Consider the following 14,992-nt stretch of genomic DNA (forward strand, 5'->3'; position numbering starts at 1 on the left):
GATATGGGTTTTTCACTGGCCGATATTTAGAAATCAGGGCAGCCGATGGCCGATATATGATGCCGATTTTTTTGGCCGATATGTTTGGCCGATTTTCTTTTTTTTCTTAATCTCATAAAAGTGACTGAGTAAATGATTATTGCAGGGTACAAGATAGTAATAGTAGTAGTAGCCTAATTCAGAGTAATAATACATGGCTCAAAACTTGAGCACTTTCTCAAAACAGTTCTGAAGCATGCTTTTTGTTCATGTTTGCTGACAGACACCAGTGTTTCCCACAGACTTGCAAATGCAAATTCATTCTCTGACAGCAGGAGGCGCTGTTGGAGCGGGAGATATAGCGGTTTCCCCGGTAACGGCTGTAATCTTGCTGACAGACACCAGTGTTTCCCACAGGACTGCAAATGCAAATTCATTCTCTGCCAGCAGGAGGCGCTGTTGGAGCGGGAGATATAGCGGTTTCCCCGGTAACGGCTGTAATCAAATCAGGGCTGCGCTCACAGACGCTTATTTATCAGGCATTACAGGAAAGACAAAATGAAAATGACATGGAAGCGTTTCTGAAGACGGTCGGTTCTTTTCAAAGATACATTCATATAAAAACACCCGCGCTGCATTTTAATTTTGAAACGTGCAGTGATCAGTTTATTCAACGAAGTAATAACTCGATGTATGGGAAACACTGGACACTGCTATAAGTCAAATGGCCAGCCTACCTTATAAAACACAGTTCATTGCAAAATAAATATTTCGTGGCAAAAATTGCGAAATATGACTCGATTTACTACGTAAAAAATTGCTTGCACTACAAAAAAATTCAGAACACATATCCTGCGTTCCATTCGGAAGTGCTCATCCTAATCCCTTCAAGGGGTTTACCCTCCAGAGTGAGAGCTTCGAAGGGTGTAGGGGACCAAGCAAGGCTGCGTTCCACTCCACTTTTAAGACACGCACTCGTGAACTTCAGGACTTCCCCTCGGGGGAATCCCCGCTGCCATTTTGAAGTGCGTTCCACTTCGAAGTGAATGAGGGAATATGGACATACCCACCCCTCGATTTTGACCGAGGGAGCGAGTATGCTTCATATGCACACTTCAGACCACTTCACAGACCACAATGCAACACGATTGTGACGTCATCGCAGATCGCGTTTAATGTATCCCCAACCCACACAACTCTATAATATATATATATTCGGTGACTTTTTTATCCGGGTATGCTGAGTGATAAGACCAGTCAGTTGTACCCTTCGAAATCCTTCATTCCTAAGGGCCCTTTGAAGTGGCCAGTTTTGAGCACTTTGGTTTGGAAAGAGCTTTCAATATGGAGGCCATTACTAGCCTTGTCCAAATACCCACACTTGCGGTCTTTGCACTTGACCACTTGACTACTTATATGACGTATTTCCTGTATTTGGCCCAAGTGTTCAAGTGGGTGTGAAGACCACAAGTGTGTGTCGAACTTTTCATTACCTGATGGGACACACTTATAGTGTTGTAAAAATGCAAGTGTTTTCATAGCTTTATTTAAATTTTAATTTGAAATACTTTGCATTTTAAAATCAACTTCTAAACGTATGTTCAGTAGTCCCTATAACATGACAATTTTAATTTGTGGTGCTTCTAATTAAGTGATAAAAAGCAGTTGCAAATGTTGCCTCTGTTGACTTACATTCAAGCAGAACAGCATCCTGTCTAGTCAAAAACACATCACGAATTTTAGTGGCTCCCTAAATGGAGCCACAAATGGCTCTGCTCAACATCACAAAATTACCCTAAATGCGTTCCAGTTCACAGGGTTTCCAAGCGCAAATTTGAAAAGAAATCATACAAACAAACAATTAATGTCCTTATCAGTGTTTATTTACTGTTGCGATCTAATTTGTATGCTATATGACCTGAAATAATGTGGTAATTATCCTTCCCCATTAAAGCAAACTTATTTATGTATACGTTTGTACTTTTTTTTCATAAAAAATCAATGCATAGGCGGAGCAAGTGTTACCCCTGGCCAAAAAATACTCCTGCACAATTAAACTAAATCGATTACGGTTGTCGCGACTCACGAATAATGTGAAAATGAAATAAAAAATGTCAATTGCGGTCTTATCTAGATCTGCATCATATTTTTACGCGGTTTACAGCGTTGCGCATTATAACCAATCACACACAATTCTGCTGAGTTTATGAGTGCAATGGCCAATCAGATGCTCGTTTCAGATATCTTTGTACTCTTTTAAACCAAAGTTGTGGCTCTCTCTCATACCCTCTCACACAAGTGCTTGTCAATGTGAGCATCTGATGTTGTAGTCTCTGCTATTTTGTTGTTGTTGTTGTTGTTGTTGTTCTCTTTAGTTTCGTTTTCTACTGTGAAACAACGACCCAGTGTTGCCAGCATTTGGAACAACTGATTACTGCAAAACACATTTGATGCACATGTGCGACCTGCGTACAAATTACACGCGGTTACAAACATCTGGTGGTGCACGTACAATACGCATACTATCCTGATGACGAAATTCGTGTCATGCGCACTTGTATGCTGATTCTTGTGTATGCACAAAAAGTGAAGTATACTTTGGGCAACTTCCCTATTTTTGGTAGGTAGGCCTAAGTTATGTGTGACAGCAATGCGTAAAGACAACAGACACATTCATCTAGGTGATTTTTACACACATCACTTATCCAGTGTGAACTGATGGTTTAGCCTACAAATGTCTTCAAGCACCCTCTTTGACTTTGATCAGAAGAATAAAGAGATCTTCCTAAAGATAATGTGCATACTAGTTCATGCTGGGCAATATTTTGCATGATTAGTCAAATTTGATAAAACATTAATTTGGAAACTCTGACTTGTTTTATTTTTTTTGAGCAAAGATCCTCCCCAACAGCAGCCACTGATAAAAAGACAAGCAGCTTTCTGTTTAAATGTAAGTCAATGGACGAGATGCCATGTGCGCTGAATAAACTTCGTTTCAGTACAAACAATTTGTCACGTCGTAAATCGAGTCACTGACTACCAATCTTCACCATTGCCATGAAATATTTATTTTGCAATGAACTGTGTTTTATAAGGTAGGCACGAACGATTTTGCGACACTTTGTTTCATTTTACGGTGCTTTCCTAAACACGTCAATAGAGGTTGCATTCTCTTGATTTGAGCAATCCTCCGTTTCAAACCCGTGATTCAAACGTTCTTTTAGATTCGCTAAATTTCTACGATTGAAGAGACAAACATTACATTTGTAAGCTATTTCACAAGTCATGATCATCAGGTATGTGATCTGATTATTCTTATCCAAATATGTATTAGGAAATCTAGCTAAACAAAGCTAGGGAAGAAACCTAACGCTTGAAAGAAATGAATCCATATGTAGGCTAATACTAGGCCTATAGTAAAACATGTATAAACTCAAGTTTCTGTGTCATCGGTGCCTACTAGTGAAGCATGACATGCTAAAACACATTTCTTTTTGCCAGTAGTGAAGAGTAAAGAAAATATTCTGAAGGGAGTTTGTTCACATTTTTGAAAAATTTGGACTCCACCCTGATCTGAAGACTAGCATGACTAGCATGTCTAAACTTGTACAATCGTTTAGTTACAGTATCTACCTTTATAGGCACAGAAATAGTTTGCATATGTACAGCATTAATATGCATATGCAAACTATTCTGTCCCTGTACTAACAAATCCTAAAACTAAACTTTTTTCTTCTTTTTTTTTTCTTTTTCAGTTTGCACACTATATTATGTGTTTCATTTTGTTCAAGTGTTTCTGGAGAGCTAAGTTCCTACTGAATTCAGTTTCAACCCTGTTCTAACACTCTGTCTTGAAGATCTCAATGCAGGTTCAGTTATAGAGTTGGAGCTAAAATTTGCAGGTAGATTTCCAGGAACGGTATTGGGCACCCAACAGGGAACCCAAGAATAACCATAAATTCTCAGTAGCAAATCACCAAAGTACAGAGTTTACAAAACGTTCTTGCTGTGCAGTTTTTTTAAGAATTCTACTCAGTTTTTTTTATAACATTGATGCAAAATGCCTAGTTTATACAAGCATTTGCATTGGTTTGTAGATAATTTTAATACTTAAATTAATGCCCATGCATCTTCCACTCTACTAAAGCAGTTTCAGTTTTAGTATGTTTGCGTAGCGTTCTTGAAATTGGTGTCAGACCCAACGAACCATTTGTGTAAGTCATCCACTACTGCTTGAAACTAACTTATGTAACATACAAACCCACACATATGTGAGCATATTCTTGATATTACTGATGACAAATTAAACAGAATTAAACATGAAATAACTCACCCTAACAAGCTGAAGAATATTTAATAAACATATCTGTTGACTGGCCTACATTTCTTCTGACACTATGAGCGCAATTATAAAAATGCATTAATGCTAAGTTCAGTCATAAAACGCTAGATGGCGCAGGCTGATGGGACATAACGCAAACTGATGAAATTCACAGCAACTACTTGGCACAAGCTGATTGATTCATGTTGCATATGCAACCAATGAGCTTCCTGCTTTATATTTAAATATATATATTTAAGTTATACCAGCATGGCGCCGCAAATGGCAGCAAGGACGCTGAGCTCCGCGATTCTTCTATTGTTTTTGTTTGTTTGTTCTGTGTTTTGTCATTCTTCTTCTATAAGTTTTACCAGAGACGAACTCCTTAACATTAAGCAGCACATGTATCAATTTATGTATTGGCATTAGCATTTTCCTGTACTTGCTTTGCAGCAGCAGCAGTGATCTACAACAACAGCAATAACCAACAGCAGCAGCAGCGTAGCAGATCTGTTCCGCCAAGACCAAATACATTAACATTGTCATATCCATTACCATGCTAAAATCTTCAGAGAGTTGTCATGGTAGAAATGTCTTTACTGTCACTTTTGACAAATTTAATGCATACTTGCTGATTAAAAGTATTAATTTCCTTCAAAAACAGTAACCTTACTGACCCTATACCTTTGATCGGTAGTGTGACCACCATTCACTTTCTTTTTGTGTAAAAAGCAGCTTACATATTTTTCTGCTAGCTACTCCCTTTTTTCCACAGAAGAAAGAAGTAATATGGGTTTCAAACAATATGAGGGTAAATAAATTGACAATGTTAGTTTCTGGGTGAAATACACCTTTAAAAGGCATAGAAGTTGTTGAAATTTAAATTCAAAAGAGAATTAGTAATGGCAGGAAAGGACATAAAAAGTTTAAATGTACATCATTTTTATAAATTGTTCAGAATAACATTTGGGAAATTATATGGTCACAATTAGGACAAGTGTCTTAATATATGAGCTGTGTGAAACCGCTGGTGTAATCACATGGTCTCCTTTCTGAACAAAGGCTCGTCCACAAGATTATGTAAAAGAGCTTCTGGCACGACAAAGCCCAATCTCCTTCCACAAACACTGGAAAATCAACCCTGTGGCCGTCTACCAGCACTGGCTTACAGAGCCCAACCAGAGGAGAGCGCACTCACTCACAAAGACAAGAGAGGAGCTGTAGATGGAGCTTATGGAGTGTGTGTTTTTAATTTAATAATTTGATACTGCAATCGAAAAATTAATCCTATATGTTTTGTTAAACACATTCCTCTTATAAAGCAGTTAAGCAATTAATTTAATTGCTTAAGTTAATTAAGCAATTAATAAACAATTAATTGGTTCATGTTATTCCAAAAATTCATATCACAAGACCAAATACATTAACATTGTCATATCCATTACCATGCTAAAATCTTCAGAGAGTTGTCATGGTAGAAATGTTGTAATGCAAGTTAACTGAATCATATACTTCAAGGCCTGGTTTCACAGGATTAGTTCAATTAGGACATTTAAGTATCTTTTATAAACGTGCCTCATCAAAATATCATTACTCTTGTGCACCTTGAGACAAAACAATGGCACTGACATATTTTAAAATCAGTCAGTGCAAGCTTCTTTCAGTTAAAACAGCCCAGACATGTATTTTAGTCTGGGACTAGGCTTAAGCCTTATTGTGAAACCAGGGGCAAGTGTTTAAAAGCAGGAGTGTGAATTTTATTTTTACACTGCAGAATGTAAACATTTCGATTCTTTCTGTGTTTTCACAGGTGCTGTTTCATTTTAATTAATCTGTTAATGTTGATAAATGATGGTGAGCAAGGATATTTACTTCTCCACTTACATGTAAAAGTGTTCATAAGACAAAAAAACCTTATAAAATCTAGTTTAAACATGCATTCATTTATCTTTGTCCTTTAACTTCTTTCTGTTTTCAGTGTCTCTGCAGGTCACTGTTACATACTTACATAACTGTAAGTAAGTTATGGGCAATTTTCGTTTTTGGGTGAACTATACTATTAATATGTTGTTACTCCAAACTCAGTTAAATACGATTAACATTGCATTATTAATACTTTGAATAATTAAAATACTTTCTTCTCATGAAAATTCTTGAGGTGTAGAATACATATTGCCAGTGCTGTGTTTATTGTTTTCATGTTTGATCAGCATTTCTATCTTCTTTTTATTTAGCTACAGTGATAGTTAGATGCCTTAGTCCATGTTAGGGATTTCCGGGAGCGTGATGTGTTCTATTACTTCTGTGAGGCATATTTTTTATTTTTTTTTGTGCCCTCCGTTTTCAGTATGAATGAAACATTACATGTGTTTATAGCTCTCCATAATGCTCACACCACCCAATTTTCAGAAAATAAAGGAAATTAATACTTTGAAGAAATTTGAAGTAAACATATGATAATCTCTAAGTTTTTCTCCTGAGAGCTTCTTCCCTACTGAAAATTTCAACTTTGTATTATTATATTAAGTTTATATTTAAAACATTATGCCCTTAATATCTGTCTGATAAAATGTGCATTTAATAATATGTTATTACTCCAAACTCACTTCATAATGTCAATCGAGTGTTTGAAACGCTGTAAAAAAGATGGATGACACGTCCCTCCTTCTTTCCACTGTAAAAAGTGAAGGCAAAATGTCCAAGGTTTTTGTATCCAGAGTCAGCGCAGTATTTATCGTGATCTGAAACCATTGTATCAAAGTCCTGCCCAAACTCCCGCAGACCCAGTCACAAGCTCACAATCATGATACCACACCCTGTTTTTATAATATCAAATAACCATGCCCAATATAAATGTTGTGGCAGTTTTTTCTGTGGAATAGAAACATATATAGGATATCAGTTTTTCAAGATATTGTATCAAAGTTAGAAATTCCATTGATAACATGAATCATGCTTAAAGGGTTTAAAAGCACAAATGTGAATCTTTTTGAATTTTTACATTGCAGAATGTAAACATTTCAATTCTTTCTGTTTTTACAGGCGCTGTGTTGTTTTACTTCATCTGTTAATGTTGATAAATGAAGGTGAGCAAGGATATTTACAGGCTCAATGACATGTAAAAGAGATCATGATAAGAGAAAAGGGGAAAATAATGTTAATTTAATCTAGTTTAAACATGTATTAGGCTATGTTTTTGCATGAAAACGATTTCTTTTATTACAACGGCGCTTTGTTTTCAGTGTCTCTGCAGGTCACCGTTGAGGGTGTCATTGGAGGTTCTGTTGTTTTACCTTGTTCTTCTAAAGAACCTCAGCTTACAACTGAAGACATTACAGTGAATTGGAAACACCACGACAGTCTGAATGTGTATGCCATTATTAAGGGTAAAGTCTCTGTGGAAGGACAGGACCCAAAGTACAAGAACAGAACTGAAAGCTTCCCTGAGGAGTATCGGACAGGAAACTTCTCACTCAAACTCAATGATCTTCAACACAGTGATGCAGGAAAGTATCAGTGCTACATTATAGATGAATCAACAATTGAAACTGTGGAGCTACTTATCAAAGGTTTGTGAAAAAACTAATAATTATAAAAAGTAATTAATTAAACCACAAGTTCTTGAAAATCTTATGTTGGTTTCATAATATGAAAATCTTTTATTATTACAAATACTGTTTTTGTATATAAATATCATTAATTTTTAATTGATAGATATTTAGTTTTAGAGAGTTGCAGCACATGAGATTTTACAATCTGATTCTGAACAAATGTTGTCTTGTTATAAAATGCTTAAATTATCACATCTTTTCAGGTAATTCGGATAACACTACACACTATAGAAAACTGCTACTAATTTGGTTATTAGTACTGAGAAGAGCCTGATCAGTTTGAAATCAAGTGGGAACAGAAAATTAGATTTCAGAAACTGAGTTTGTTTGGTCACATGATGGATTGTTACTTCAACAATCACCTTTATTTTTCCTGTTTGTCTTTGTGATGCTGCTCTTTATTAAAGTCAGTGTCTCTGATTGAGAGTAAACTAGCGTTTAGATGCTATCCAGTCAACAATCATCCATGAAGCAATTTCATGTTTCTTGCATGAAAAACCGTATATTTTATTATTCTCTCTGTTTTCAGTGCCTCTGCAGGTCTTGATTGTGGGTTATGTTGGAGATTCTGTGGTTTTACCTTGTTCTTCTGAGCTAAACACTGCTGAAGGCATTACAGTGCACTGGAGACACAATGACAGTCTGAAAGTCTATGACATTATTAAGGGTAAGGTTTCTGTGGAAGAGCAGGATTCAGCATATGAGAACCGAACTGAAAGCTTTCCTCAGGCGTATAAGACTGGAAACTTCTCCCTCAAACTCAACAACCTTCAGTACAATGATACAGGAAACTACATGTGCCACATCACCAATGAATTACTCATTTACAGCATGGAGCTACTCGTCAAAGGTTAGTGGAAAAATAAATTAATGTTGTCTATTATTTAACTATTATAATGTTTTTACTCAACCTAGTGCAATTGTTTTTTTGTCCTCTAGATGAAAAAGACCAAGGAACACAATCAAGAACAGAGAAGATCGTAACTTTAGTGGCTTTGCTTTCTGTTTTCATTCTGCTCTGTATTTAAGTATATTGACCAGAGAAGCAGTTTGTCTTCTTATTACAGTATCTGCATTAGCTTATAGTGTGTTTCTCTGTGGTGGAATGAGTTTCCAAACTCAACCTGATCTGCTGAGACCATCACAACCTTCAAAAAACAGTTAAAGACACCTCTTATGTGAGCACTTAAACCACCACGGTAAAAGGCAGGTCCTATAAATAAATTCCGTTCTAGATTCTGTAAGCCTACTCTCAAAACTTGGCGTTTGAGCTATTGCAAGTATTTATGGCTCTCGTATGATAAATTGCTTAAGGTGTTTTTAATTTGTAAGTTGCTCTGGATAAAAGCATCTGCTAGCTAAATGACTAAATGTACAGTATCCATCTTATTTTTAACGTAAAACCAGGCACGGACATTTGTAACTTTAATGTGCGAGGTTTTCCTGTCATTCCTTTTCAGCCCTATATTTTTAACTGTACAAAACAACTGTTGCTTGATATTGCACACTGATATTTGTTATTATTATATTATCTGCTATCATAATGTATTGCAGTAATTATAAACACACCAGTTTGTAGCGCAAATAGATCTTATGTAGCCCCGCCCCTTTTTATCACTGCGGTCGTTGTCTTTTGTCTTCCGGTTTGTATTTCCACAGTATGAAGAGGTTAGTGGAAAAAAAGGTTGATTCATTTTAACTATTTAAATATAATATATTTTATTTGTTTTGCTCAACTTAATGAAATTGTCTATTTTGTCCACTAGATGAAAAAGACCAAGGAACACAATCAAGAACAGAGAAGATCGTAACTTTAGTGGCTTTGCTTTCTGTTTTCATTCTGCTCTGTATTTAAGTATATTGACCAGAGAAGCAGTTTGTCTTCTTATTACAGTATCTACATTAGCTTATAGTGTGTTTCTCTGTGGTGGAATGAGTTTCCAACCTCAACCTGATCTGCTGAGACCATCACAACCTTCAAAAAACAGCTGACGAGACGACACTCCTCATACGTTCACCACCAATGTAAATGTATCTATATATAGTATTTCAGTTTATAAGTGATTTTTAAAAATTATAGCGGTAAGATCTTTTTACTATTTCACAACCAGTTTAACTATTTTCAGGGAAATTCCTATAAACCTTGACCTCTATTCTCCTGAGCTGAACACTGTCATTTACTTCTAGGAAATAACTTGTTTGCTGCATTAGAATAAAAAGTTTATGTATGTTAGTATGGGCATCAGTTGCATATTTCAAAACAACTTTCATTTATTTCATTATTTACGGTCACTAATTATAAAAAAAACAAACAAAAAATGATGTGCATAATACAGGATTGGAAAATCAAACCTATAACAGAACATAAAATAAATGAACAAATGAATAAATGAAGAAGAAAGAATAAAAGCATTAGCAACACTTGTATCATTAAATAGACGCTATAGGTTACAAAACTAACAATATCGCACACAATCCCTAGAGGTGCTCCAGGAAAGAACATAAAGTCACCACAATCACAATAAAATACTCTAAATAACGAAATAAACACCCTACTCAAAAGCAAAACAATAGGCCTATATAAGAGAAAGTAAACTGCCATGTGCACTTTGTAACATAAATTACACTAAATGAGTCCAAAGAGCACAACTAAACAAAATGAATAATAAAATGCCCAAAATGAAATACAGCCTAACATTACAAACAAATTCCTCTCTACAGAAATGTCCACAATATGGACTATAAATTATAGACCTACTTCTGACCAGTGTCTAATATACAAGAGCAAAGTTAAAGGCAACATGATTACACTGCAACACTCAAAGGAGAGAAAAGGAGATGTGTAAAATATTGTCTTAATAGGATTTAAATTACTAATAATTTCAAACTATAGTTATCTATAAATGCGATGATTTTTTTCAAAAACAGCTAAAGAGAATTACATACCGAGCTGCCAGAGGAATCTGTTCCTACTTGTCAGATCACGCGCACAAACCACCTGTAGGGAAGATGATATCCCCACAGGTTTCACTTCCTCATGTTTCTACTGTAGGCCTGTAGTCCCTCCCTAACAACGGTAAGGGGCTGTTTACATTCCATATCAGTCGAGTGACTTTAGACGTGACAGAGGAAAGATATATTAGGGTGAACCTAACACACATTCAAAAAGAAAGGAATATTATGCTTAAAGAGATTCTAATCAGTTCTTATTGAAATAGAACAAAATATCACAATGTTTATTTGTTAACTGTCTTTATACATTATATTATTATTATTTAAAAAAAATATATAATTATGGAATATATAGCTGCTTGGATAGACACACATGGGGACACACTTAACTGTATGAATATCTTTGCATAAAATGATCAAACCGAGCAGAATTTAAAGTACAAGAACTGTGATCTGTCGCCTTTAATTGTCAATGTGGGCCAATGCTGTCCTCTGGTGGTCGCCAACATGCATTATGGTAAAAGACCCTCCCGACCCACGTGATATTCACTGGCATTGACACTGTTTAATTACTGGATATTACTTATTTCTGTCATAAAACAGTTTCTTTGATTTGATTATGATTGTCCATCTCAAACATTTTGACATAGACGAGCGATGTTAGACCGCTGAATCAGACCATCCTAATAAATTAACTTTTTTTGTCACACTAATAACCAGTGTTGAGGGTAACGCATTACAAGTACTAATGCGAGTTACGTATTCAGATAGTGTTTTTTTTTCTTCTTCAAGTAACTAGTAAAGTATTACTTTTTAATACAAGTAACTAGTAAAGTATTACTTTTTAATACAAGCAAATATCTGAGTTACTTTTTCAAATAAGTAATGACAGTTATAATTGAAAACACCCTTTCCCCTATTTCACAGACAAGGCTTAAGGATAGGCCTAGTTCCAGATTAAAATGCATGTTTGAGCTGTAGACCTAGCCCTGGCTTAAACTGTGAAAGCGGGCCAGTAGGCTATAATTTAGGGATGTCCCCATCAGGTTTTTGGTGCCCCCGATCTGAGTCATTGAATATCGAGTATCTGCCGTTACCGAGTCTTGATCCGATACTCATATATTTCTAGAGTTTGGTGCACAATTCAAGTACACTAAAAAAAAATGATACCATTTTTTTAAGGTAAGTGGTTGCTTATTTTAGCTACATTAAAAAAAAAAAAAACATGTTGAAAGTTAGTCAACTAAATGTGTTTATTTAAATATAGCTAAAATAAATTGATTGCAACCACTTACCTTAAAAAATTTGTAAATTCAATTAATCATTTTTTTTCAGTGTAGCCTACATTAAAGTTATTAAAATCAATCCAATGTATGCAGAGTTGAGCAGAGAGTACAAGTATTACAAGTAAATTATTATATAATCTCTCTATGCACACACTGTAAATACATTGGTAGATGTAAACATGTTACAATGGTAGACATTGTAAACAGACTGTGGTGTCACAATTATGAATATCGGACTGCTGATATAAACTTCTTGTATTTTACATGCACAATAAACAGAATAATTGCAACATATGGTCATAAAGTATGAAGCTTGTGGTGTCAGAACAGCAGTCTATCAGTCAAATCCGAAGCAACCCATTGCAAGGCTTTATACCATACTTATATTACATATTCTTCCGTTATGTAAAAACTGTTGCTTTAATTATCTTAACCTGTTAACTGTCGGTTCCACTTTTTGAGCAAAGACCTGAAAATTACATTTCCAACTTAACCTTTTGATGTACAACATGGGTCTAAAGTGACCTGACTGAGTTTATTTTTTCTATATCTTTGCAAGAAATTAATTTCATCATTCAGTATTCCAGGAATTCCTCAATTACCTTTTTTTTTTAACCATCACAAATCCTTATTTTCATTTTCCCTTTTTTTTTTTTACTTTTTTAATAAAAATCATTTTTGTATCACTACCCCTCTAATGCACAACATGGATCTAAAATGACCTGTATTCATTTCCTATGTTATTTTAATCATGGCTGAGTGTTTCTTTGCTGAATCTTTGAAAGAAATGCACTTTATTATTTATTATTCCAGATTTCCACGAATCATTTTGTTTATTTTTCCTTTTTTTACTTTATAAACAAACACAGTTGTTGTATGTCTACATCAATCTTACACACATAGGTCAAAAAGTGACCCATATAGAAACCTTTAGGCCTAATATTTGCTAATTTTTTGCAAGTAGGAACATATTTACATATTTACTGCAGAAACATATTGACTGCATATTTACTCAACATGGCTGCTTTTGTATATTTGATGCATGTAAGTCTTATTTTGTAATTTATTACCACAGAAAATATTTAATATTTTGAATGATAACTTGACATACTATTTTAATGTAAGGCTAAGGTTACCTTGACATCCATTACTAGTAAGAAAGAGAAAAATGTCCAATACTATTAGCTAGCTTGTTGTTGACATATTCTATTCTAGCTAGCCAAGGTTAGCTAGGTCAACAAAATAAAAGTTGAATAAGAATGTTATTATATAAGTATATATCATCGCTGTCAGGTGGAAACCTTGTATCTCCATAGTTCCTCATTTTAATTTTTTTGTCATAAATCAATGCTATTGGTCACCCTTTATGTCTGTCAGTTTTCCTGAAAAGAAACAGTTTTGCCCATACAAGGTTTCTATCTGACAGTGACAATATATATTATAAGTATATAAGTAGAGGTGTGACCCTCAGCATCCTGGGCAAATTTGCCCTCTGACCATCATGGCCTCCTAACAATCCCCATATCTACTGATTGGCTTCATCACTCTGTCTCCTCTCCACCAGTAAGCTGGTGTGTGGTGGGCGTTCTGGCACAATATGGCTGCCGTCGCATCATCCAGGTGGATGCTGCACACTGGAGGTGGATGAGGAGTCCCCCCTCACAATGTAAAGCGCTTTGAGTGCTTAGAAAAGCACTATATAAATGTAATTAATTATTACTATTATACTATTATGAATTATTATTATTATATAATTGAACAACTGTTTTATGTGCATTTGAAAATATTATTGTGCTTTTGAATTTCTTTATCCAGAGTGTTAGTATGGCTACCTCCGAAGAGGTAGCGAGCCTCTTGGTACCGCTACGTTTCCGGGCGGTGACTGAGAGAAGCGCTCGCCAGAGACCGCTGCGCCCTGAAGCACCGTAGGAGGCAGGGGTGGTAGATCGATCTCCTGAGGGCCCGTCACGCTGGGGGCGTTCCCAAAGCGTTTCCGACGCAGCTCGAGTTCCTGAATGGGAACTTTGTGGTAAAATAAAGATCTTGATGAATATGTCCCCTGATCTGTAATATGGAATAGAGTTAAAAAAAACACTTCAAACAATTTAAATCACAGAGATTTATTCAAAATATATATGACATGATGAGTGCATCATTATTTTATAATTATAAAATATAATTTTTAAAGATCTTCACTGTTAACACAAAGATTCTAGACTTAAACATAAGATGGTGATTCATAAACTGATTATTATCACAAATAAATTTTAGTAGATGTACTGTATATTTTTGCATCAAATAAAAGAAAATAACTTGCAGAAATATACATCTAATTAACAGGAGCATCTGCCAAATATTTCAGCTAGTACTTTATGTTAAAGAATCACACTTAACTGCTAAAAAATGTAACTAAAAATGAACAAGAAATGTGAAGAGATGAAATCATCTTAAGTATCACACTCAAACAGTATTATTAGAGTGGAGCAAAATAATTTCTTGTTAATAATCATAATACAGCAATGTAGAATAAATGTGGACTTGTGCAATCCCCTCCCATGTATACATTTTAGATTTAATGATTTTCTTTTAAGATGCATATAGTATTCATGTATTTATATCACAATCATGTAATCACTTGCTAATAGACAATTAATATTCATTAGCAGAACGACTATAGAAAGAGAGAGATGGCAGAGAAAATAAGGAAGAGGAAATGGTTACGATAAGGCAAGGCATAAGTCCCACATTAATATTGGAGGAGCTTTCCAGAGCTGGAGAGCCTTAAAGAGTGGGAAGGCCTGAAAACAAACGTCCTGGTTGCTATAGGCTATTTCTTCTCGAAA

General features: G+C 35.2%; 2 protein-coding genes across 2 annotated transcripts in view; one reads left to right on the top strand and one right to left on the bottom strand.

The window, feature by feature from the left end:
* The first annotated feature begins 3,099 nt into the window (after positions 1–3,099).
* Positions 3,100–9,064, top strand: LOC107719951 (V-set domain-containing T-cell activation inhibitor 1-like). Its single transcript, XM_016527506.1, has 5 exons — positions 3,100–3,275; positions 7,343–7,386; positions 7,543–7,869; positions 8,441–8,761; positions 8,851–9,064. The coding sequence occupies exons 1-5, from the start codon at positions 3,265–3,267 to the stop codon at positions 8,937–8,939; spliced, it is 792 nt and encodes a 263-aa protein (XP_016382992.1). The 5' UTR covers positions 3,100–3,264; the 3' UTR covers positions 8,940–9,064.
* The window catches only part of LOC107719950 (interferon-induced very large GTPase 1-like), a 13,341-nt gene continuing 7,379 nt past the window's right edge, over positions 9,031–14,992 (bottom strand). Inside the window, exon 2 of the mRNA XM_016527505.1 lies at positions 9,031–9,059. Coding sequence (XP_016382991.1) covers positions 9,031–9,059 — 29 coding nt within the window. The remainder of the gene's footprint in view (positions 9,060–14,992) is intronic.

The sequence above is a fragment of the Sinocyclocheilus rhinocerous genome, unplaced genomic scaffold, assembly GCF_001515625.1.
Source record: "Sinocyclocheilus rhinocerous isolate Xijiao unplaced genomic scaffold, SAMN03320098_v1.1 scaffold2466, whole genome shotgun sequence".
NCBI classification, from domain to species: domain Eukaryota; kingdom Metazoa; phylum Chordata; class Actinopteri; order Cypriniformes; family Cyprinidae; genus Sinocyclocheilus; species Sinocyclocheilus rhinocerous.

Bases quoted from the DNA above. Each gene is read 5' to 3' on its own strand.
- LOC107719951 (XM_016527506.1), top strand. The intron at 7,387-7,542 runs GTGAGCAAGGAT...CTTTGTTTTCAG, and splicing joins GTTAATGTTGATAAATGAAG to TGTCTCTGCAGGTCACCGTT. The intron at 7,870-8,440 runs GTTTGTGAAAAA...CTCTGTTTTCAG, and splicing joins TGTGGAGCTACTTATCAAAG to TGCCTCTGCAGGTCTTGATT.